General features: G+C 45.2%; 1 protein-coding gene across 1 annotated transcript in view; it reads left to right on the top strand.

Moving 5' to 3' along the window:
• Positions 1–524: 524 nt before the first annotated feature.
• LOC142474437 (forkhead box protein H1-like) overlaps positions 525–24,264 on the top strand; it is a 56,179-nt gene continuing 32,439 nt past the window's right edge. The window contains exon 1 of the mRNA XM_075580867.1: positions 525–953. Coding sequence (XP_075436982.1) covers positions 525–953 — 429 coding nt within the window. The remainder of the gene's footprint in view (positions 954–24,264) is intronic.

The following is a 24,264-nucleotide window of genomic DNA, read 5'->3' as shown; positions in this document are numbered from 1 at the left end:
ACTGCCTTCAATGAGTTGAACTCTTTTCAGATGAGTGAGAACCTCCATGCATGTAGCCAGCAGCTGTACTCGTGTCCATACCCTGTTTGTTTGCAGACTGCCATGTGTTTCAGTAAGGGACAGATATCTGAATGGCCAAACTGCTAATCTTGCACATCAAATAAGATTTTCTCTGTTAATCTACCATTTGTTTATCCTTCCCCACAGTATTGTCCTGACAGGGACCCTGCAGAGCTTCCTCCCAGTGGGGTGCAGTGTCTTCAATCCCATCCCCAATCCATTCCATAGTGTCACCGACTGTGACATGTGTCCAAGGTTTTGATGGAGTACCCCCCCCCCCCCACACTTTCACACCTCCTTCAGCTAGGTCCTAACCTCACCATTCACCCTGATCTGTCTCCTCAGAAGATCTGTTTACCCCCCACAACCCCCAGCTCTGGAGCCAGCAGTCTGCGAATCTACTTGTGTTGAAGTCTCATTAGCATGATAAAGGACTGAAGGAGGGAGAAGTGGTCAGCAGCATCATGAGGGACCCCTCCAGCCTCTGTCCAGTATTCCCAGCTGGGTCCCAGCTTCAGAGCCTGGAGCCTTCAACCTTCACAGCTGTGAACTCCCTACATCTGGAGCAACTCGGAGCAGCCACTGAGTCTTCCTATGACATGTCCATTGGCCTCCATCCATGGGGACCCTTCTCCTTGCACAGAGAGGGGGGGACCCCGGCCCCTGACAGAGGCAGCATGGAGAAGGTACTGACCCCAGAGTCAGAGAATTCCCAGCGGAATGAGGGCAATGAAGGGGTGAAGGAGCTGGACTCTACAGGAGAGGACGAGAAGAAGGACAGGAAGACTAAGAAGAAGAATTACAATCGATATGCCAAGCCCCCATACTCCTACCTGGCCATGATCGCTCTGGTCATCCAGAATTCACCTGAGAAGAAGCTCAAGCTCTCCCAGGTAACAGGGGAACTAGCAAGGGGCAGCCTGCACCTCTAACCAGATCAGACATTACCAAACCATATCTCTGGGGTTTCAGCAGAACATTGTACATGCTACAGGGCATCCCTACTAGAAAAGTAGAACTTTTAAGCATTCATTTAAACATAGAAACTGGGGGAATGTTAGCAAAGCAGGAAAAGAAGTTTGCAGTGGGAGAAATAGTCCTGTAGGTAGTAATTCTTATATAGTGCTAACAGTGTATATACAGCAGATTTTGGCAGACATATAGATATATATATACACACACACACACACTATATCTATAAGTCTCAAATAATGTTTGTGTGTGTATGTCTTCCCCCTGTGTGATTGGCCCTGTGTTCCACCTGTGTCATTGGCCACGGCGCACCGCTCCTGGGCACAGGCCTCGACAATGTGTGTGTGTGTGTGGGGGGGGGGGGGGCAGTGTGTGTGTGTGGGGACGACGATAGTGTGTGTGTGTGGGGGGGGGGGACAGTGTGTGTGTGTGGGGGGGGACAGTGTGTGTGTGTGGGGGGCAGTGTGTGTGTGGGGGGGGGGCAGTGTCTGTGTGTGGGGGGGGGACAGTGTGTGTGTGTGTGGGGGGGGACAGTGTGTGTGGGTGGGAGAGGGGGGCAGTGTGTGTGTGTGGGGGGGAGAGGGGGGACAGTGTGTGTGTGTGTGGGGGGGAGCAGTGTGTGTGTGTGGGGGCAGTGTGTGGGGGGGGGCAGTGTGTGTGGGGGGAACAGTGTGTGTGGGGGGAACAGTGTGTGGGGGGGGGCAGTGTGTGTGGGGGGGGGGCAGTGTGTGTGTGGGGGGGCAGTGTTGTGGGGGGGACAGTGTGTGTGTGGGGGGACAGTGTGTGTGGGGGGCAGTGTGTGTGGGGGGGACAGTGTGTGTGGGGGGGGACTACAGTGTGTGTGTGGGGGACGACAGTGTGTGTGGGGGAGGACAGTGTGTGTGTGTGGGGGGGGACAGTGTGTGTGTGGGGGGGAGACAGTGTGTGTGGTGGGGGGGGACAGTGTGTGTGGGGGGGGGGCAACGACAGTGTGTGTGTGTGTGGGGGGGGCAGTGTGTGTGTGGGGGGGACAGTGTGTGTGTGGGGGAGATAGTGTGTGTGGTGGGGGGGGACAGTGTGTGTGTGGAGGGTGAAGGTATGTGTGTGTGTGTGTTGGGGGGGGGCAGTGTGTGTGTTTGGGGGGGCAGTGTGTGTGTTTGGGGGGGCAGTGTGTGTGGGGGGGCAGTGTGTGTGTGGGGGGGCAGTGTGTGTGTGGAGGGGGGGCAGTGTGTGTGTGTGGGGGGGCAGTGTGTGTGTGGAGGGGGGGCAGTGTGTGTGTGTGTGTGGTGGGAAGGACGACAGTGTGTGTGTGCGTGGGGGGGACGACGACAGTGTGTGTGTGGGGGGACGACGACGACAGTGTGTGTGTGTGTGGGGGGGGGACGACAGTGTGTGTGTGGGGGGGGGGCAACGACAGTGTGTGTGTGTGTGTGTGGGGGGGGGACAGTGTGTGTGTGTGTAGAACACTGTAGGGGGGGGAACGGAGCTGCGCAGGGGGGGGACACAAACAGAGAGGGGGGAGCAGAGAAACAGACGGGGAGTGGAGAGAGAGGGGGGAGCGGGAAATTGTACTCCCGGGCAACGCCGGGTCTCTCAGCTAGTATATATATAAAACATAGCTTTGTAAACTAACATCAGACACATTCACCACACTATATCCTCACTCCGGGAAATGCCAGCAATATATTGTAGCTTCTGGCCAAACATGGTATCTAAAATCCTGTGCATATTACATAGTATGTGCATGTTACACGGCATGTGCATGTTACATGGCATGTGCATGTTACATGGCATGTGCATGTTACATGGCATGTGACAAGATATCCTTGCGGAAAGAACGGAGCACAGCAAATGCAGTAAGAAGGGGGCTAGATACCGCTGTTAAAAATCCTTTATTCCATGGTAGACATCATGGCATGGGATATGTTAAAAATCTCGAACGCGTTTCGGGCCGTCGCCCTTTGTCAACGAGAATACTAAACAGACTGCGGCTACCGCAGCTGATATAGGAGTTCCCCTGCCTCCAGCTGATTGATGACGTCATCTGCCATTGGCGCGAGATCGTCAAGGTATAATCTGATTGGTCCATATCCTGGACCAATGAGCTCCTTAGGTTGCGAATGCTTCACTGATATCAGGGAGGAAAAGGGGAGTGACACCTATATCAGGAGCGAAGCTACTGCATGCTGTAAACTCAACATGCACTAATGACAACATACAGAGTTAAAAACAATACTATAAACATGTATAGAAGCAATCTTCTACTCTGAAATGGAGAGCATGGAGGGCATCATTATATCATTTGTATGGTTATGTACAATATTCTTCATTATGTCTAATATGTAGCTATATATAATATCATCCACTGTCCTTAATGTATGTATATACATAGAGCAAAATACATCTTTGCAGGTATAATTTTTACAAATGAGAAAGCTATACTATTTATCAAACATCTGTTGTAGACAATCAGGGGTATATATAAAATAATTAGGAGTTGAGCCTCTCTAGTGACATGGATAGATAATTAAACAGTGGTATACAGATTTCTATGTCAGAGACGTCCAAAATATACATATAAGATAGTAATTATATAGTTGGAAATAAGTAGGGAATGGAAGAGAAAACATGGGAAGGTGGGGGGAGGGGGGAAGGGAGGGGGGGGAAAAAAGGGGGGCAAGGTCCGATGGGAATAGGGAGGAGAGGGGGAAAGGAAGGGGGGGGGGGAAGGAAGGGGGGGGGGAAAGATGGGAAGGGGGGGGGAGGGGGGAAGGGGCAGGGGAGGAGGAAGAGGGAGAAGGGGAATAAGAAAGGGGGTGGGGAAGGGAGAAGGAAAAAGGGGAAGGGAGAAGGAGAGGGAAGAGGGAGGGGGTGGGGCAAGGGGGGGTGGGAAGGGGGGGGAGGAATGAGAGAGGGAAAGGAAGGGAGGAAAAAGGAGGGGAGGGAAAGAAAAAGGGGGGGGGGAGAGGTAGAGGGCGAAAAGAGCAAGGATATGTATGAACATCAGATAACATTATTTGAGAAAGTGTTTAAGTTCCCAGTCGGTATTCATACCCTTGGGCATCAAAGTCCCAAGGGTATAAATCCAATGCATCTCCCGACAGTTGAGAAGAGATTCCCTATCTCCACCTCTTGGATGTATTGCAATATGTTCAATGGCGCTAAATGTAAGTTGGTCTACCGAGCCCATTGAGCATTGATTGAAATGTCTGGCGACTGGAAATTTCTCATCTTTTTTCTTGATGGTTCTGATGTGTTCACTAATTCTTATTTTTAAAGGTCTAATCGTTCTACCTATATAGCTACAGCCACATGCACATCTCAGAATGTAGATCACATACTTTGTATTGCATGTTAAGAAAGAATTGATTCTATGTTTTTGGCCTGTATATATATTCTTGATGGATTTAATAGGTAGGGCGTACTTGCAGAAATTGCAGGATCCACATTTGTAGAACCCATTGGGGATAGTACTTTTAGTGGGTTTTTTGGTTCTATACATACTCGGTGAAAGATGAGTCCCCAGTGTCTTAGCTTTCCTGTACACTATTCTGGGGTTTGATTTGGTGTATTTTTTCAGATCTTGGTCTAATCTGAGTACCTCCCAGTGTTTGTTCAGAATAGACCGAATGATGCCAGCTTGTCTGGAATAGGTGGTGATGAAGAGAGGTGCCTCTCTATCATAATTCCCTTGTTTTTGTTCAACTGGCCTATTCTTTTTGGATCTGTGTAGGAGATCTGCCCTTTTAAGCTTTTTCACATTATTAAGTGCATTCCCGATAGCGCTGTCAGAGTATCCACGAGCATGTGCATGTGCATGTTACATAGTATGAGCATGTTACATAGTATGTGCATGTTACATAGTACGTGCATGTTACATAGTATGTGCATGTTACACGGCATGTGCATGTTACATAGTATGTGCATGCTACATATTATGTGCACGTTACACGGCATGTGCATGTTACATGGCATGTGCATGTTACATGGCATGTGCATGTTACATAGTATGTGCATGTTACATAGAATGTGCATGTTACATAGTATGTGCATGTTACATAGCATGTGCATGTTACATAGCATGTACATGTTACATAGCATTTGCATGTTACATAGCATGTGCATGTTACATAGCATGTGCATATTACATAGCATGTGCATATTACACAGCATGTGCATATTACATAGCATGTGCATATTACATAGCACGTGCATATTACATAGCACGTGCATATTACATAGCACGTGCATATAACATAGCACGTGCATATTACATAGCATGTGCATATTACATAGCACGTGCATATTACATAGCACGTGCATATTACATAGCATGTGCATATTACATAGCATGTGCATATTACATAGCATGTGCATATTACACAGCATGTGCATATTATATAGCATGTGCATATTACATAGCATGTGCATATTACATAGCATGTGCATATTACATAGCATGTGCATATTACACAGCATGTGCATATTATATAGCATGTGCATATTACATAGTATGAGCATATTGCATAGTATGTGCATATTACATAGTATGTGCATATTACATAGCATGTGCATATTACATAGCATGTGCATATTACATAGTACGTGCATATTACATAGTATGTGCATATTACATAGTATGTGCATATTACATAACATGTGCATTTTACATAGCATGTGCATTTTACATAGTATGAGCATATTGCATAGTATGTGCATATTACATAGCATGTGCATATTACATAGCATGTGCATATTACATAGCATGTGCATATTACATAGCATGTGCATATTACATAGCATGTGCATATTACACAGCATGTGCATATTATATAGCATGTGCATATTACATAGTATGAGCATATTGCATAGTATGTGCATATTACATAGTATGTGCATATTACATAGCATGTGCATATTACATAGCATGTGCATATTACATAGTACGTGCATATTACATAGTATGTGCATATTACATAGTATGTGCATATTACATAACATGTGCATTTTACATAGCATGTGCATTTTACATAGTATGAGCATATTGCATAGTATGTGCATATTACATAGCATGTGCATATTACATAGCATGTGCATATTACATAGCATGTGCATATTACATAGTACGTGCATATTACATAGTATGTGCATATTACATAGCATGTGCATATTACATAGCATGTGCATATTACATAGCATGTGCATATTACATAGTACGTGCATATTACATAGTATGTGCATATTACATAGTATGTGCATATTATATAACATGTGCATATTACATAGCATGTGCATATTACATAGCATGTGCATATTACATAGTATGTGCATATTACATAACATGTGCATATTACATAGTATGTGCATATTACATAGCATGTGCATATTACATAGTATGTGCATATTATATAGCATGTGCATATTACATAGTATGTGCATAATATATAGCATGTGCATATTACATAGTATGTGCATATTACATAGTATGTGCATATTACATAGTATGTGCATATTATATAGTATGTGCATATTACATAGTATGTGCATATTACATAGTATGTGCATATTACATAGTATGTGCAGATTACATAGTATGTGCATATTACATAGTATGTGCATATTATATAGCATGCGCATATTACATAGTATGTGCATATTACATAGTATGTGCATATTATATAACATGTGCATATTACATAGTATGTGCATATTACATAGCATGTGCATATTACATAGTATGTGCATATAATATAGCATGTGCATATTACATAGTATGTGCATATTATATAGCATGTGCATATTACATAGTATGTGCATATTACATAGTATGTGCATATTATATAGCATGTGCATATTATATAGTATGTGCATATTACATAGTATGTGCTTATTATATAGCATGTGCATATTACATAGTATGTGCATATTATATAGCATGTGCATATTACATAGCATGTGCATATTACATAGTATGTGCATATTATATAGCATGTGCATATTACATAGTATGTGCATATTATATAGCATGTGCATATTACATAGCATGTGCATATTACATAGTATGTGCATATTACATAGTATGTGCATATTATATAGTATGTGCATATTTCATAGTATGTGCATATTACATAGTATGTGCATATTACATAGTATGTGCATATTACATAGTATGTGCATATTACATAGCATGTGCATATTACATAGTATGTGCATATTACATAGTACGTGCATATTACATAGTATGTGCATATTACATAGTATGTGCATATTACATAGTATGTGCATATTATATAGCATGTGCATATTACATAGTATGTGCATATTACATAGGATGTGCATATTACATAGCATGTGCATATTACATAGCATGTGCATATTACATAGTATGTGCATATTACATAGTATGTGCATATTACATAGCATGTGCATATTACATAGCATGTGCATATTACATAGTATGTGCATATTATATAGCATGTGCATATTACATAGCATGTGCATATTACATAGGATGTGCATATTATATAGCATGTGCATATTACATAGTATGTGCATATTACATAGTATGTGCATATTACATAGTATGTGCATATTATATAGCATGCGCATATTACATAGTATGTGCATATTACATAGTATGTGCATATTATATAGCATGTGCATATTACATAGCATGTGCATATTACATAGTATGTGCATATTATATAGTATGTGCATATTACATAGTATGTGCATATTACATAGTATGTGCATATTACATAGTATGTGCATATTATATAGTATGTGCATATTACATAGTATGTGCATATTACATAGTATGTGCATATTATATAGCATGTGCATATTACATAGTATGTGCATATTACATAGTATGTGCATATTACATAGTATGTGCATATTATATAGCATGCGCATATTACATAGTATGTGCATATTACATAGTATGTGCATATTATATAGCATGTGCATATTACATAGTATGTGCATATTATATAGCATGTGCATATTACATAGTATGTGCATATTATATAGCATGTGCATATTACATAGTATGTGCATATTACATAGTATGTGCATATTATATAGTATGTGCATATTACATAGTATGTGCATATTACATAGTATGTGCATATTACATAGTATGTGCATATTACATAGTATGTGCATATTATATAGCATGCGCATATTACATAGTATGTGCATATTACATAGTATGTGCATATTATATAACATGTGCATATTACATAGTATGTGCATATAATATAGCATGTGCATATTACATAGTATGTGCATATTATATAGCATGTGCATATTACATAGTATGTGCATATTACATAGTATGTGCATATTATATAGCATGTGCATATTATATAGTATGTGCATATTACATAGCATGTGCATATTACATAGTATGTGCTTATTATATAGCATGTGCATATTACATAGTATGTGCATATTATATAGCATGTGCATATTACATAGTATGTGCATATTATATAGCATGTGCATATTACATAGTATGTGCATATTATATAGCATGTGCATATTACATAGTATGTGCATATTACATAGTATGTGCATATTATATAGTATGTGCATATTACATAGTATGTGCATATTACATAGTATGTGCATATTACATAGTATGTGCATATTACATAGTATGTGCATATTATATAGCATGCGCATATTACATAGTATGTGCATATTACATAGTATGTGCATATTACATAGCATGTGCATATTACATAGTATGTGCATATAATATAGCATGTGCATATTACATAGTATGTGCATATTATATAGCATGTGCATATTACATAGTATGTGCATATTACATAGTATGTGCATATTATATAGCATGTGCATATTATATAGTATGTGCATATTACATAGCATGTGCATATTACATAGTATGTGCTTATTATATAGCATGTGCATATTACATAGTATGTGCATATTATATAGCATGTGCATATTACATAGCATGTGCATATTACATAGTATGTGCATATTATATAGCATGTGCATATTACATAGTATGTGCATATTATATAGCATGTGCATATTACATAGCATGTGCATATTACATAGTATGTGCATATTACATAGTATGTGCATATTATATAGTATGTGCATATTACATAGTATGTGCATATTTCATAGTATGTGCATATTACATAGTATGTGCATATTACATAGTATGTGCATATTACATAGTATGTGCATATTACATAGCATGTGCATATTACATAGTATGTGCATATTACATAGTACGTGCATATTACATAGTATGTGCATATTACATAGTATGTGCATATTACATAGTATGTGCATATTATATAGCATGTGCATATTACATAGCATGTGCATATTACATAGTATGTGCATATTACATAGCATGTGCATATTACATAGCATGTGCATATTACATAGTATGTGCATATTACATAGTATGTGCATATTACATAGCATGTGCATATTACATAGCATGTGCATATTACATAGTATGTGCATATTATATAGCATGTGCATATTACATAGCATGTGCATATTACATAGGATGTGCATATTATATAGCATGTGCATATTACATAGTATGTGCATATTACATAGTATGTGCATATTACATAGTATGTGCATATTATATAGCATGCGCATATTACATAGTATGTGCATATTACATAGTATGTGTATATTATATAGCATGTGCATATTACATAGCATGTGCATATTACATAGTATGTGCATATTATATAGTATGTGCATATTACATAGTATGTGCATATTACATAGTATGTGCATATTACATAGTATGTGCATATTATATAGTATGTGCATATTACATAGTATGTGCATATTACATAGTATGTGCATATTATATAGCATGTGCATATTACATAGTATGTGCATATTACATAGTATGTGCATATTACATAGTATGTGCATATTATATAGCATGCGCATATTACATAGTATGTGCATATTACATAGTATGTGCATATTATATAGCATGTGCATATTATATAGCATGTGCATATTACATAGTATGTGCATATTATATAGCATGTGCATATTACATAGTATGTGCATATTACATAGTATGTGCATATTACATAGCATGTGCATATTATATAGTATGTGCATATTACATAGTATGTGCATATTACATAGTATGTGCATATTACATAGTATGTGCATATTACATAGTATGTGCATATTATATAGCATGTGCATATTACATATTATGTGCATATTACATAGTATGTGCATATTATATAGCATGCGCATATTACATAGTATGTGCATATTACATAGTATGTGCATATTATATAGCATGCGCATATTACATAGCATGTGCATATTACATAGTATGTGCATATTACATAGTATGTGCATATTATATAGCATGTGCATATTACATAGTATGTGCATATTACATAGTATGTGCATATTATATAGCATGTGCATATTACATAGTATGTGCATAATACATAGTATGTGCATATTACAAAGTATGTGCATATTATATAGCATGCGCATATTACATAGTATGTGCATATTACATAGTATGTGCATATTATATAGCATGTGCATATTACATAGTATGTGCATGTTCATACGTGTCCTGCCACTGTCCCCAATCCCTCTGATCTCGCACATTCACTAGCTCTTCATGAAGAAAAACTGCCAAAATGGCACAAATATTCACCAGAGATTTCACCAGCAACAAAGGAAATGGCAGTTACAGTGTGGTACTCATTACCCATGGAGACTGATGGCAGATACAATAGATACTGTATCTTTAAGAAAGGTTGTACATCTTTTTAGATGGGAAAGGTATACAGGGATATACCAAATAAGTATACATAGGAAGGATGTTGATCCAGGGATTAATCCGATTGCCAATTCTTGGAGTCAGGAAGAAATTTATTTTCCCCTGTGAGATATCATTGGATGATATGACTCTGGGGGTTTTTTTGTTTGCCTTCCTCTGGATGAAAAAGTAAGTATAGATATAGGATAAAGTATCTGTTGTCTAAATTTAGCATAGGTTGAACTTGATGGACGTATGTCTTTTTTCAACCTCGTCTACTATGTAACTATGGGCCTCATGCAGTAAGCGCCGATAAGCCGTTTATCGCCATTTTTTCGCCAAATTTGCCCTCCCGATTCAGTAAGCGCCGATAAGTGGGAAAAATCGGCAATTTTTGTTGCCGATAAAAACTTATCGGCAGCCGGCTTTATCGGCACTTTTTGAACCCGGCTGAATTCAGGGAGCCCCGATCAGCTTTTCGCTGCTGATTGGCACTTCAGAATGGAGAGTTTTTCGGCAATCCAGCCCGCCAACTAAAGTTGGCAAGTTGGTGGTGGAGAAGCATCGGCACGGGCGACACTTAGAAAAAATCAGCCCTTTTTCCTGCCTGTGATTGATGCCAGGGGTCTCCGGAGCTGATACCAGCACCGGAGACCCCTGGCATGCATCCGAGGCAGGAAAAAGGCATCTACAGCACACTTCATTACCTTAGCGGCTAACCGCTAAGGCAGGCCTGCACAACTCGTAAAGCGAGAAGGGCCAAACTGCTCCAAGGAAAAAAAATTTGGGCCGCACGGGTAAAATCATCATCATCATCATCATCATCATCATCATCTCTCCTTCAGCACCCATCATCATCCTCATATCTCCCCCAGAACCCCTCACTATCAACCTTTGCGATACTCCCCATCTATCTCTCATACCTCCATCTCCCCCTCACCCACTCACATAATACTCCCTCTCCACATCAAACACACAATACCCCCCTGCACACCACACACATCCCACCCCCTTGCACCTCACATCCTTCTCCCCCCCTGCACCTCACACCACTCTCCCCCCCTGCACCTCACACCACTCTCCCCCCCTGCACCTCACACCACTCTCTCCCCCTGCACCTCACACCACTCTCTCCCCCTGCATCTCACATCACTCTCTCCCCTAGCACCTCACATCACTCTCCCCCTCTGCACCTCACATCACTCTCCCCCCCTGCACCTCACATCACCCCTACACCTCCAATCACCCCTGCACCTCACCCCCTGCACCTCACATCACCCCTCCTGCACATCACCTCCCCCGTCCTGCACATCACATCCCCTGCACCTCCAATCACCCCCTGCACCTCCAATCACCCCTGCACCTCCAATCACCCCTGCACCTCCAATCACCCCTGCACCTCCAATCACCCCTGCACCTCACATCACCCCTCCTGCACATCACCCACCCCCCTCCTGCACATCACATCCCCTGCACCTCACCCCCCTGCACCTCCAATCACCCCTCCGCACCTCCAATCACCCCCCTGCACCTCCAATCACCCCCCTGCACCTCACATCACCCCCCTGCACCTCACATCACCCCCCTGCACCTCACATCACCCCCCTGCACCTCACATCACCCCTCCTGCACATCACCCACCCCCCTCCTGCACATCACCCACCCCCCTCCTGCACATCACATCCCCTGCACATCACATCCCCTGCACCTCCAATCACCCCCCTGCACCTCCAATCAACCCCTGCACCTCCAATCACCCCTGCACCTCACATCACCCCTCCTGCACATCACCCACCCCCCTCCTGCACATCACCCACCCCCCTCCTGCACATCACATGCCCTGCACATCACATCCCCTGCACCTCCAATCACCCCCCTGCACCTCCAATCACCCCCTGCACCTCCAATCACCCCTGCACCTCACCTCAATGCACCTCACCTCACCCCCCTGCACATATCTCCAGATAGGGATAATAGATTATTGCCCATTATTAAACACATTAACTAGCATATTCAAGTAAATAAAGTACTACTGACCTCATCAATAAGAAGCCCCGTCGCCAGCAACATCCTTGTCTTGCCCACCAAATACATAGCCAATACAAAGCCAATACATTGCAATTACATTCAGATATCAATTAACCCCTTAAATACCTTATCGGATAATAACCGCAAAGGTAATTAAGGGGTTAAGCACACTGGCCCGATACCCACCCTTCACCCATTCATTTGTACAGTGGCTTCATCATGCAACTATATATATATATATATATATATATATATATATATATACACACATGATGAACCAATATACAAATAAATGTAGAAGGGTTATCAAAAACATGCTGTACTCCAAATAACACTTCCCCATACAGACACACTACAATAAAATCCATTACCTTAATAATGGAATCTGATCTTCCAATCAAAATCCTCAAATGCCAATCAAAAACCTCAAATGACAATCAAAACATTGCATTTACTTGTATATATGATGCATACAATCTATGCACCATATACATTCTGCAAATGAATGTTAACAATAACATATTCAAAACAAAATACCAATACATCCAAACAAGTATACTATTTAAACCAATCCAGTAAACATAAATCAATTAGCATTCATTAATTACATCCCTAAAGCATTTACATTCCATCCCTAACATTTAAACAATTAAGTAATTCAAGCGTTGAACAGGACAAGTTATCCTGTGAAAAAAATATAAGTCCCAACAAGAATACAATATACAAAAGCAAGCCTCACCCTGACCTAAAGTACACCATACAATAGCAACAATTACATTTATATAATTTTACAATACATTATACACACATTTATGCATAGCAGCATAGCCAAATTAATTTAAAACACAGCAAATCAAGCTTTTAAAACAACATCATTTCTTACCCTGTATGTATATATCGATCTAGACATACATACATACATACATACATACAGTGGCAAGAAATTATATACCAAAAATAAATAAATACACATGTCAAAAAGCTTTTAAAAAAATTAACAAGTTAAATAAAATACATTTCTTTAGCTCACTTACCATTACTTGACCCACTCACCGACTCCCGTTGAACAGCTTACTCTCGAACCAATCCACACACAGGAACCCATAAAATAATAAACCATAAAATAAAAAACCATAAAATAATAAAACACGGCAATCCAGGGGTCTTCTATTTGTAATCCATCTTCATCTGTATTCTTCTTTGTATCTACTTCCGGGGTCTTCTTGTCGTCATAGGCCACGCCCTGGTCTTCTTTCTTCTCCGGAGGTCCTTCCTCCTCGGCGTCTGGCTTCAAAATGAGACGACATAGGCTTTTAAAGGCTTATGACGTGACATTTTTGTCATGGTTCCCACGGCCCTGATTGGGCCGTGAAAACCATAAGTTTTGGCCGAGAAAAAATAAATGATGACGTAACTTAAAGGCAATGAAAGCACAGTCAATCAGAATGGCTTTGCTTCAATTGCCTTTAAAATGACGTCATTGAAAGAAACATGGCCGTCCTCACATGGTACGGTAGCCAATCAGAGCGTGGGAAGTCTATCCCTACTCTGATTGGCTCTAGTACCATGTGACAGGCTTTTAATGACGTCACATCCTTTCTCCCCCAAGCCTCTGTCACATGGTATACTAGAGCCTATCAGAGTAGGGATATATACTAATATAATGTTACAGATACATGCACACTGATACACACTCATACTAATACAATGATACAGATACACGCACAACGCACACTGATACACACTCATACTAACACAATGATACAGATACACGCACACTGATACACACTCATACTAACACAATGATACAGATACTTGCACACTGATACACACTCATACTAACACAATGATACAGATACACGCACACTGATACATACTCATACTAACACAATGATACAGATACACACTCATACTAATATAATGTTACAGATATATGCACACTGATACACACTCATACTAATATAATGTTACAGATACACACTCATACTAACACAATGTTACAGATACACACTCATACTAACACAATGTTACAGATACACACTCATACTAACACAATGTTACAGATACACACTCATACTAACACAATGTTACAGATACACACTCATACTAACACAATGTTACAGATACACACTCATACTAACACAATGATACAGATACACACTCATACTAACACAATGTTACAGATACACACTCATACTAACACAATATTACAGATACACACTCATACTAACACAATGTTACAGATACACACTCATACTAACACAATGTTACAGATACACACTCATACTTATATAATGTTACAGATACACACTCATAATAACACAATGTTACAGATACACACTCATACTAACACAATGATACAGATACACACTCATACTAATATAATGTTACAGATACACACTCATACTTACACAATGATACAAATACACACTCATACTAACACAATGTTACAGATACACACTCATACTAACACAATGTTACAGAAACACACTCAGACTAACACAATGATACAGATACACACTCATACTAACACAATGATACAGATACATGCACACTGATACACACTCATAGTAACACAATGTTACAGACACACGCACACTGATACACACTCATACTAACACAATGTTACAGATACACAGACACTGATACACACTAATATCTACACAATGATACAGATACAGATATACACACACTGATACACACTCATACTAACACAATGTTACAGATACACACACACTGATACATGCTCATACTAACACAATGATACAAATACATGCACACTGATAGACTCATATTAACACATTGTTACAGATACATGCACACTGATACACACTCATACTAACACAATGTTACAGATACATGCACACTGATACGCACTCATACTAACACAATGTTACAGATACACGCACACTGATACACATTATAACACAATGACACACAGAATAAACGCACACAGTGATATAGACAATGATTGTGTTTATGTCACTATCAGACACTGTTACCCTCTCTCCCAGAATACAGTAATATGCACATTTGTTCCCGGTCAGTGAGTTCGCACGCTGTGTTTATCCGGCCCCCGGACCCCCCTGTGTGATTACACCCCACGTGTGAGATAAAGGTTTCCCTGAGGTCACAGTACCACAGACACCGCCATTCTCCTCCTTACACAGGGTTCTCTCCTGTCCTCTCTGCGACCCAACGTCATAGCACGTTAGGAGCCCACGTTTACCTACCCACATACCACCAAGACACGTGGGGGGAAATACAAGGCCACGGCTTCGTTTATATTTTAACCTGAGTTTTACCAACTCTTTTTTACCACCTGCCAGGCAGCCCGGCTGTAGCACAGAGCCCCCAAAGGCATCGCCGTGGCTCGTGGCTCTCACTGCTACCCATACCAGGCAGCCTGGCTGCAGCACAGAACCCCCAAAAGCATCGCCGTGGCTCGTGGCTCTCACTGCTACCCATACCAGGCAGCCCGGCTGTAGCACAGAGCCCCAAAAGCATCGCCGTGGCTCGTGGCTCTCACTGCTACCCATACCAGGCAGCCTGGCTGCAGCACAGAGCCCCCAAAAGCATCGGCGTGGCTCGTGGCTCTCACTGCTACCCATACCAGGAAGCCCGGCTGTAGCACAGAGCCCCCAAAGGCATTGCCGTGGCTCGTGGCTCTCACTGCTACCCATACCAGGCAGCCCGGCTGTAGCACAGAGCCCCAAAGGCATCGCCGTGGCTCGTGGCTCTCACTGCTACCCATACCAGGAAGCCCGGCTGTAGCACAGAGCCCCAAAGGCATTTCCGTGGCTCGTGGCTCTCACTGCTACCCATACCAGGCAGCCCGGCTGTAGCACAGAGCCCCAAAGGCATTGCCGTGGCTCGTGGCTCTCACTGCTACCCATACCAGGCAGCCCGGCTGTAGCACAGAGCCCCAAAGGCATTGCAGTGGCTCGTGGCTCTCACTGCTACCCATACCAGGCAGCCCGGCTGTAGCACAGAGCCCCCAAAAGCGTCGCCGTGGCTCGTGGCTCTCACTGCTACCCATACCAGGCAGCCCGGCTGTAGCACAGAGCCCCCAAAAGCATCGCCGTGGCTCGTGGCTCTCACTGCTACCCATACCAGGCAGCCCCGCTGTAGCACAGAGCCCCCAAAAGCATTGCCGTGGCTCGTGGCTCTCACTGCTACCCACAGCTACCCGTGTGCTGGAGGATAGGGAAGTGAAGATGTGAGTGAGAGTTGGGAGTAAGACAGGAGTAAGAGATCTGATAAGGTGTGAGGGGAAGGAGAGAGAGGGCATGTGCTGGAGGATAGGGAGGAGGTGAAGATGTGGGTGAGAGTGGGAGTAAGACAGGAGTAAGAGATCTGATAAGGTGTGAGGGGAAGGAGAGAGGGCGTGTGCTGGAGGATAGGGAGGAGGTGAAGATGTGGGTGAGAGTGGGAGTAAGACAGGAGTAAGAGATCTGATAAGGTGTGAGGGGAAGGAGAGAGGGCGTGTGCTGGAGGATAGGGAGGAGGTGAAGATGTGGGTGAGAGTGGGAGTAAGACAGGAGTAAGAGATCTGATAAGGGGTGAGGGGAAGGAGAGAGAGGGCGCGTGCTGGGGATAGGGAGGAGGGGAAGATGTGGGTGAGAGTGGGGAGTAAGACAGGAGTAAGAGAGCTGATAAGGGGTGAGGGGAAGGAGAGAGAGGGTGTGTGCTGGGGGATAGGGAGGAGGTGAAGATGTGGGTGAGAGTGGGGAGTAAGACAGGAGTAAGAGATCTGATAAGGTGTGAGGGGAAGGAGAGAGAGGGCGTGTGCTGGGGGATAGGGAGGAGGTGAAGATGTGGGTGAGAGTGGGAGTAAGACAGGAGTAAGAGATCTGACAAGGTGTGAGGGGAAGGAGAGAGAGGGTGTGTGCTGGAGGATAGGGAGGAGGTGAAGATGTGGGTGAGAGTGGGAGTAAGACAGGAGTAAGAGATCTGATAAGGTGTGAGGGGAAGGAGAGAGAGGGTGTGTGCTGGGGGATAGGGAGGAGGGGAAGATGTGGGTGAGAGTGGGAGTAAGACAGGAGTAAGAGATCTGATAATGTGTGAGGGGAAGGAGAGAGAGGGCGTGTGCTTGGGGATAGGGAGGAGGTGAAGATGTGGGTGAGAGTGGGAGTAAGACAGGAGTAAGAGATCTGATAAGGGGTGAGGGGAAGGAGAGAGAGGGCGTGTGCTGGGGATAGGGAGGAGGGGAAGATGTGGGTGAGAGTGGGGAGTAAGACAGGAGTAAGAGAGCTGATAAGGGGTGAGGGGAAGGAGAGAGAGGGTGTGTGCTGGGGGATAGGGAGGAGGTGAAGATGTGGGTGAGAGTGGGGAGTAAGACAGGAGTAAGAAATCTGATAAGGTGTGAGGGGAAGGAGAGAGAGGGCGAGTGCTGGGGGATAGGGAGGAGGTGAAGATGTGGGTGAGAGTGGGGAGTAAGACAGGAGTAAGAGATCTGATAAGGTGCAAGAGGAAGGAGAGAGAGGGCGTGTGCTGGAGGATAGGGAGGAGAGGAAGATGTGGGTGAGAGTGGGAGTAAGACAGGAGTAAGAGATCTGATAAAGTGTGAGGGGAAGGAGAGAGAGGGCGTGTGCTGGAGGATAGGGAGGAGGTGAAGATGTGGGTGACAGTGGGGAGTAAGACAGGAGTAAGAGATCTGATAAGGTGTGAGGGGAAGGAGAGAGGGTGTGTGCTGGGGGATAGGGAGGAGGGAAGATGTGGGTGAGAGTGGGAAGTAAGACAGGAGTAAGAGATCTGATAAGGTGTGAGGGGAAGGAGAGAGAGGGTGTGTGCTGGGGGATAGGGAGGAGGTGAAGATGTGGGTGAGAGTGGGGAGTAAGACAGGAGTTAGAGATCTGATAAGGTGTGAGGGGAAGGAGAGAGAGGGCGAGTGCTGGGGGATAGGGAGGAGGTGAAGATGTAGGTGAGAGTGGGGAGTAAGACAGGAGTAAGAGATCTGATAAGGTGTGAGGGGAAGGAGAGAGAGGGTGTGTGCTGGGGGATAGGGAGGAGGTGAAGATGTGGGTGAGAGTGGGGAGTAAGACAGGAGTTAGAGATCTGATAAGGTGTGAGGGGAAGGAGAGAGAGGGCGTGTGCTGGAGGATAGGGAGGAGAGGAAGATGTGGGTGAGAGTGGGAGTAAGACAGGAGTAAGAGATCTGATAAAGTGTGAGGGGAAGGAGAGAGAGGGCGTGTGCTGGAGGATAGGGAGGAGGTGACGATGTGGGTGAGAGTGGGGAGTAAGACAGGAGTAAGAGATCTGATAAGGTGTGAGGGGAAGGAGAGAGGGTGTGTGCTGGGGGATAGGGAGGAGGGAAGATGTGGGTGAGAGTGGGAAGTAAGACAGGAGTAAGAGATCTGATAAGGTGTGAGGGGAAGGAGAGAGAGGGCGTGTGCTGGAGGATAGGGAGGAGGGTAAGATGTGGGTGAGAGTGGGAGTAAGAAAGGAGTAAGAGATCTGATAAGGTGTGAGGGGAAGGAGAGAGAGGGCGTGTGCTGGGGGATAGGGAGGAGGTAAAGATGTGGGTGAGAGTGGGGAGTAAGATAGGAGTAAGAGATCTGATAAGGTGTGAGGGGAAGAAGAGAGGGTGTGTGCTGGGGGATAGGGAGGAGGGGAAGATGTGGGTGACAGTGGGGAGTAAGACAGGAGTAAGAAATCTGATAAGGTGTGAGGGGGAGGAGAGAGAGGGCGTGTGCTGGAGGATAGGGAGGAGGTGAAGATGTGGGTGAGAGTGGGGAGTAAGACAGGAGTAAGAGATCTGATAAGGTGTGAGGGAAAGGAGAGAGAGGGCGTGTGCTGGAGGATAGGGGGGAGGTGAAGATGTGGGTGAGAGTGGGGAGTAAGACAGGAGTAAGAGATCTGATAAGGTGTGAGGGGAAGGAGAGAGAGTGCGAGTGCTGCGGGATAGGGAGGAGGTGACAATGTGGGTGAGAGTGGGGAGTAAGACAGGAGTAAGAGATCTGATAAGGTGTGAGGGGAAGGAGAGAGAGGGCGTGTGCTGGGGGATAGGGAGGAGGTGAAGATGTGGGTGAGAGTGGGGAGTAAGACAGGAGTAAGAGATCAGATAAGGTGTGGGGGGAAGGAGAGAGAGGGTGTGTGCTGGAGGATAGGGAGGAGGTGAAGATGTGGGTGAGAGTGGGAGTAAGACAGGAGTAAGAGATCTGATAAGGTGTGAGAGGAAGGAGAGAGAGGGCGTGTGCTGGGGGATAGGGAGGAGGTGAAGATGTGGGTGAGAGTGGGAGTAAGACAGGAGTAAGGGATCTGATAAGGTGTGAGGGGAAGGAGAGAGAGGGTGTGTGCTGGGGGATAGGGAGGAGGTGAAGATGTGGGTGAGAATGGGAGTAAGACAGGAGTAAGAGATCTGATAAGGTGTGGGGGGAAGGAGAGAGAGGGCGTGTGCTGGAGGATAGGGAGGAGGTGAAGATGTGGGTGAGAGTGGGAGTAAGACAGGAGTAAGGGATCTGATAAGGTGTGAGGGGAAGGGAGAGAGGGCGTGTGCTGGGGGATAGGGAGGGGGTGAAGATGTGGGTTAGAGTGGGAGTAAGAAAGGCATAAGGGATCTGATAAGGTGTGAGGGGAAGGAGAGAGAGGGCGTGTGCTGGGGGATAGGGAGGAGGTGAAGATGTGGGTGAGAGTGGGAGTAAGAGAGGAGTAAGAGATCTGATAAGGTGTGGGGGGAAGGAGAGAGAGGGCGTGTGCAGGAGGATAGGGAGGAGGTGAAGATGTGGGTGAGAGTGGGAGTAAGACAGGAGTAAGGGATCTGATAAGTTGTGAGGGGAAGGAGAGAGAGGGCGTGTGCAGGAGGATAGGGAGGAGGGGAAGATGTGGGTGAGAGTGGGAGTAAGACAGGAGTAAGGGATCTGATAAGTTGTGAGGGGAAGGAGAGAGAGGGCGTGTGCAGGAGGATAGGGAGGAGGTGAAGATGTGGGTGAGAGTGGGAGTAAGACAGGAGTAAGGGATCTGATAAGGTGTGGGGGGAAGGAGAGAGAGGGCGTGTGCTGGAGGATAGGGAGGAGGTGAAGATGTGGGTGAGAGTGGGAGTAAGACAGGAGTAAGGGATCTGATAAGGTGAGAGGGGAAGGAGAGAGAGGGCGTGTGCTGGGGGATAGGGAGGAGGGGAAGATGTGGGTGAGAGTGGGAGTAAGACAGGAGTAAGGGATCTGATAAGGTGTGAGGGGAAGGAGAGAGAGGGCGTGTGCTGGGGGATAGGGAGGAGGTGAAGATGTGGGTGAGAGTGGGGAGTAAGACAGGAGTAAGAGATCTGATAAGGTGTGGGGGGAAGGAGAGAGAGGGCGTGTGCTGGAGGATAGGGAGGAGGTGAAGATGTGGGTGAGAGTGGGGAGTAAGACAGGAGTAAGAGATCTGATAAGGTGTGAGGGGAAGGAGAGAGAGGGCGTGTGCTGGGGGATAGGGAGGAGGTGAAAATGTGGGTGAGAGTGGGGAGTAAGACAGGAGAGATCTGATAAGGTGTGAGGGGAAGGAGAGAGAGGGTGTGTGCTGGGGGATTGGGAGGAGGTGAATATGTGGGTGAGAGTGGGGAGTAAGACAGGAGTAAGGGATCTGATAAGGTGAGAGGGGAAGGAGAGAGAGGGCATGTGCTGGAGGATAGGGAGGAGGTGAAGATGTGGGTGAGAGTGGGAGTAAGACAGGAGTAAGGGATCTGATAAGGTGTGAGGGGAAGGGAGAGAGGGCGTGTGCTGGGGGATAGGGAGGAGGTGAAGATGTGGGTGAGAGTTGGGAGTAAGACAGGAGTAAGAGATCTGATAAGGTGTGAGGGGAAGGAGAGAGGGCGTGTGCTGGAGGATAGGGAGGAGGTGAAGATGTGGGTGAGAGTGGGGAGTAAGACAGGAGTAAGAGATCTGATAAGGTGTGAGGGGAAGGAGAGAGACCGTGTGCTGGGGATAGGGAGGAGGTGAAGATGTGGGTGAGAGTGGGGAGTAAGACAGGAGTAAGAGATCTGATAAGGTGTGAGGGGAAGGAGAGAGAGGGTGTGTGCTGGGGGATAGGGAGGAGGTGAAGATGTGGGTGAGAGTGGGGAGTAAGACAGGAGTAAGAGATCTGATAAGGTGTGAGGGGGAGGAGAGAGAGGGCGTGTGCTGGAGGATAGGGAGGAGGTGAAGATGTGGGTGAGAGTGGGAGTAAGACAGGAGTAAGGGATCTGATAAGGTGTGAGGGGAAGGAGAGAGAGGGCGTGTGCTGGGGGATAGGGAGGAGGTGAAGATGTGGGTGAGAGTGGGGAGTAAGACAGGAGTAAGAGATCTGATAAGGTGTGAGGGGGAGGAGAGAGAGGGCGTGTGCTGGAGGATAGGGAGGAGGTGAAGATGTGGGTGAGAGTGGGAGTAAGACAGGAGTAAGAGATCTGATAAGGTGTGAGGGGAAGGAGAGAGAGGGCGTGTGCAGGGTGATAGGGGGGAGGGGAAGATGTGGGTGAGTGGTAGAAGTAGAGAAGAAAGAGAGGGGACAGGACTCTCATTGTGGATAGCATCCAGCTTGTCTTTGAAGTGGTCGGCAAAGGCTTTAAACTATTCAGCTTCTCACACAAACACAATCGCTGCCTAAATAACACTTTCCAGGACGGGACGGACATCGGATCAGGGGAACCGGGATTAAGTCATTATTTTCTGCTCGAAAACCCAAAGCATCCAGCGGAGGGGAAAAAACAGCAAATCCTGCACAGGCTCAGAGGCAGATCCAGAGGGGAGACAGAGGGGATTAATACCTTACATCAGGGGGGTGCAAACTGGGGGGGTCTAGGGGGCCCGGGGGAAAGGGGCGCAGCGCTTACAGAGGCAGATCCAGAGGGGAGACAGAGGGAATTAATACCTTACATCAGGGGGGTGCAAACTGGGGGGGACCGGGGGAGGGGGGGGAGCAGCGCTTACAGAGGCAGATCCAGAGGGGAGACAGAGGGGATTAATACCTTACATAGAAATTATTCCGACACTTTAGCGGTTAACACTTTCACTGCCAGAGAGGCTGTTGTGCTGCAATGTGCCCCAGCACAGCACATCTGGTTGCTAAAGGGTTAAAGGGAAGACACAGATAAAAGGATTTGAGATCCCAGGATCAATAGAATTCTTTTATCTCGGCAGGGGGGGGGGGGTATTTGGGGGCAGTCTCTGAGACTAAACGGAGCCCCTCGAAAAAATGTTTGGGTGAAACGAAATCTAAAAAATTTTGTAAATGTGAATCCTTAAAAATATATATTTTTTCCCCCAAATAAATACTGTCAGTTTAAATAAAATGTAATAATAATGATATGCTGGAATTATTCAGCAGTTTTCCATTTTGGGGGGAAATGCATGTTAAAAAAGCCCCATTATAAATGGTCCCGATTGTGATCTTTAGGGTTGCAGTGGAAGTTAACCCCTTCATTAACTTATCGGGTACAAGCGCTATGGTAATGAAAGGGTTAACCCCGTGCGCTACCCTGCCGCGAGGCCTAAACACCCTCCTGGGGCAACTACCACCTTCACCCACCCCCTGTGCCACCAACACCACACCAGAATGGGTAAAAGTGCGATTAGCCCAAGATGGGTAAGATCGCTTTACCCCATTCAAGTAACCATTACAGTGCAATGCAAATAAGCACAGAGACCCCGTCTCCCCCCAACCCCAATACTCACAGTAATGGGCAAAATTCCTATTATCCACATCTGGATAATAGCACATTTGCCTATTAAACATAAAACATTATCCAGCCAGCATAAAGTAAATTACAGTTCCCCCTGCCAGGGTGAAGGCCGTCCTCGTCTTCCTCCCCGTCCTCGTCTTCCTCCCTGTCCTCGTCGTCCTCCCCGTTCTCATCGTCCTCCCCGTCCTCATCGTCCTCCCCGTTCTCATCGTCCTCCCCGTCCTCATCGTCCTCCCCGTCCCACTCAGAAGCATGTGCACGGAGCTCCCAAACATTTGGTTTGAAACCGGGTTTATTGTTTTCTGATTTAATTTCACTTGATATATTTTGGTGTGGGAACTGTAGGGGAACACACTGTGTGTTTTATAGAGAGTTTGGGGTTTATTTTGGTGTTTTAAAAAGCGTTTTTGTTTTTCACCCAGGGGCTGCAGTGATTCAACCCAGCACAGCTGAACTTTGGCTGGGCTGGTAACTGCAGCTTCAACCCCTCTCTCCTCCCCCACCACTACCCCTCTCCCCTCCCCCACCACAACCCCTCTCCCCTCCCCCACCACAACCCCTCTCCCACCACAACCCCTCACCCCTCCCCCACCACAACCCCTCTCCCCTCCCCCACCACAACCCCTCTCCCCTCCCCCACCACAACCCCTCTCCCCTCCCCCACCACAACCCCTCTCCCACCACAACCCCTCACCCCTCCCCCACCACAACCCTTCTCCCACCACAACCCCTCTCCCCTCCCCCACCACTGGTTGTTTGGTTTTTCTTATTCACT

The sequence above is a fragment of the Ascaphus truei genome, chromosome 2 (assembly GCF_040206685.1).
Source record: "Ascaphus truei isolate aAscTru1 chromosome 2, aAscTru1.hap1, whole genome shotgun sequence".
NCBI classification, from domain to species: domain Eukaryota; kingdom Metazoa; phylum Chordata; class Amphibia; order Anura; family Ascaphidae; genus Ascaphus; species Ascaphus truei.
Note: the sequence above shows the minus strand (reverse complement) of the source record. Positions and strands in the feature narration are given on the sequence as shown.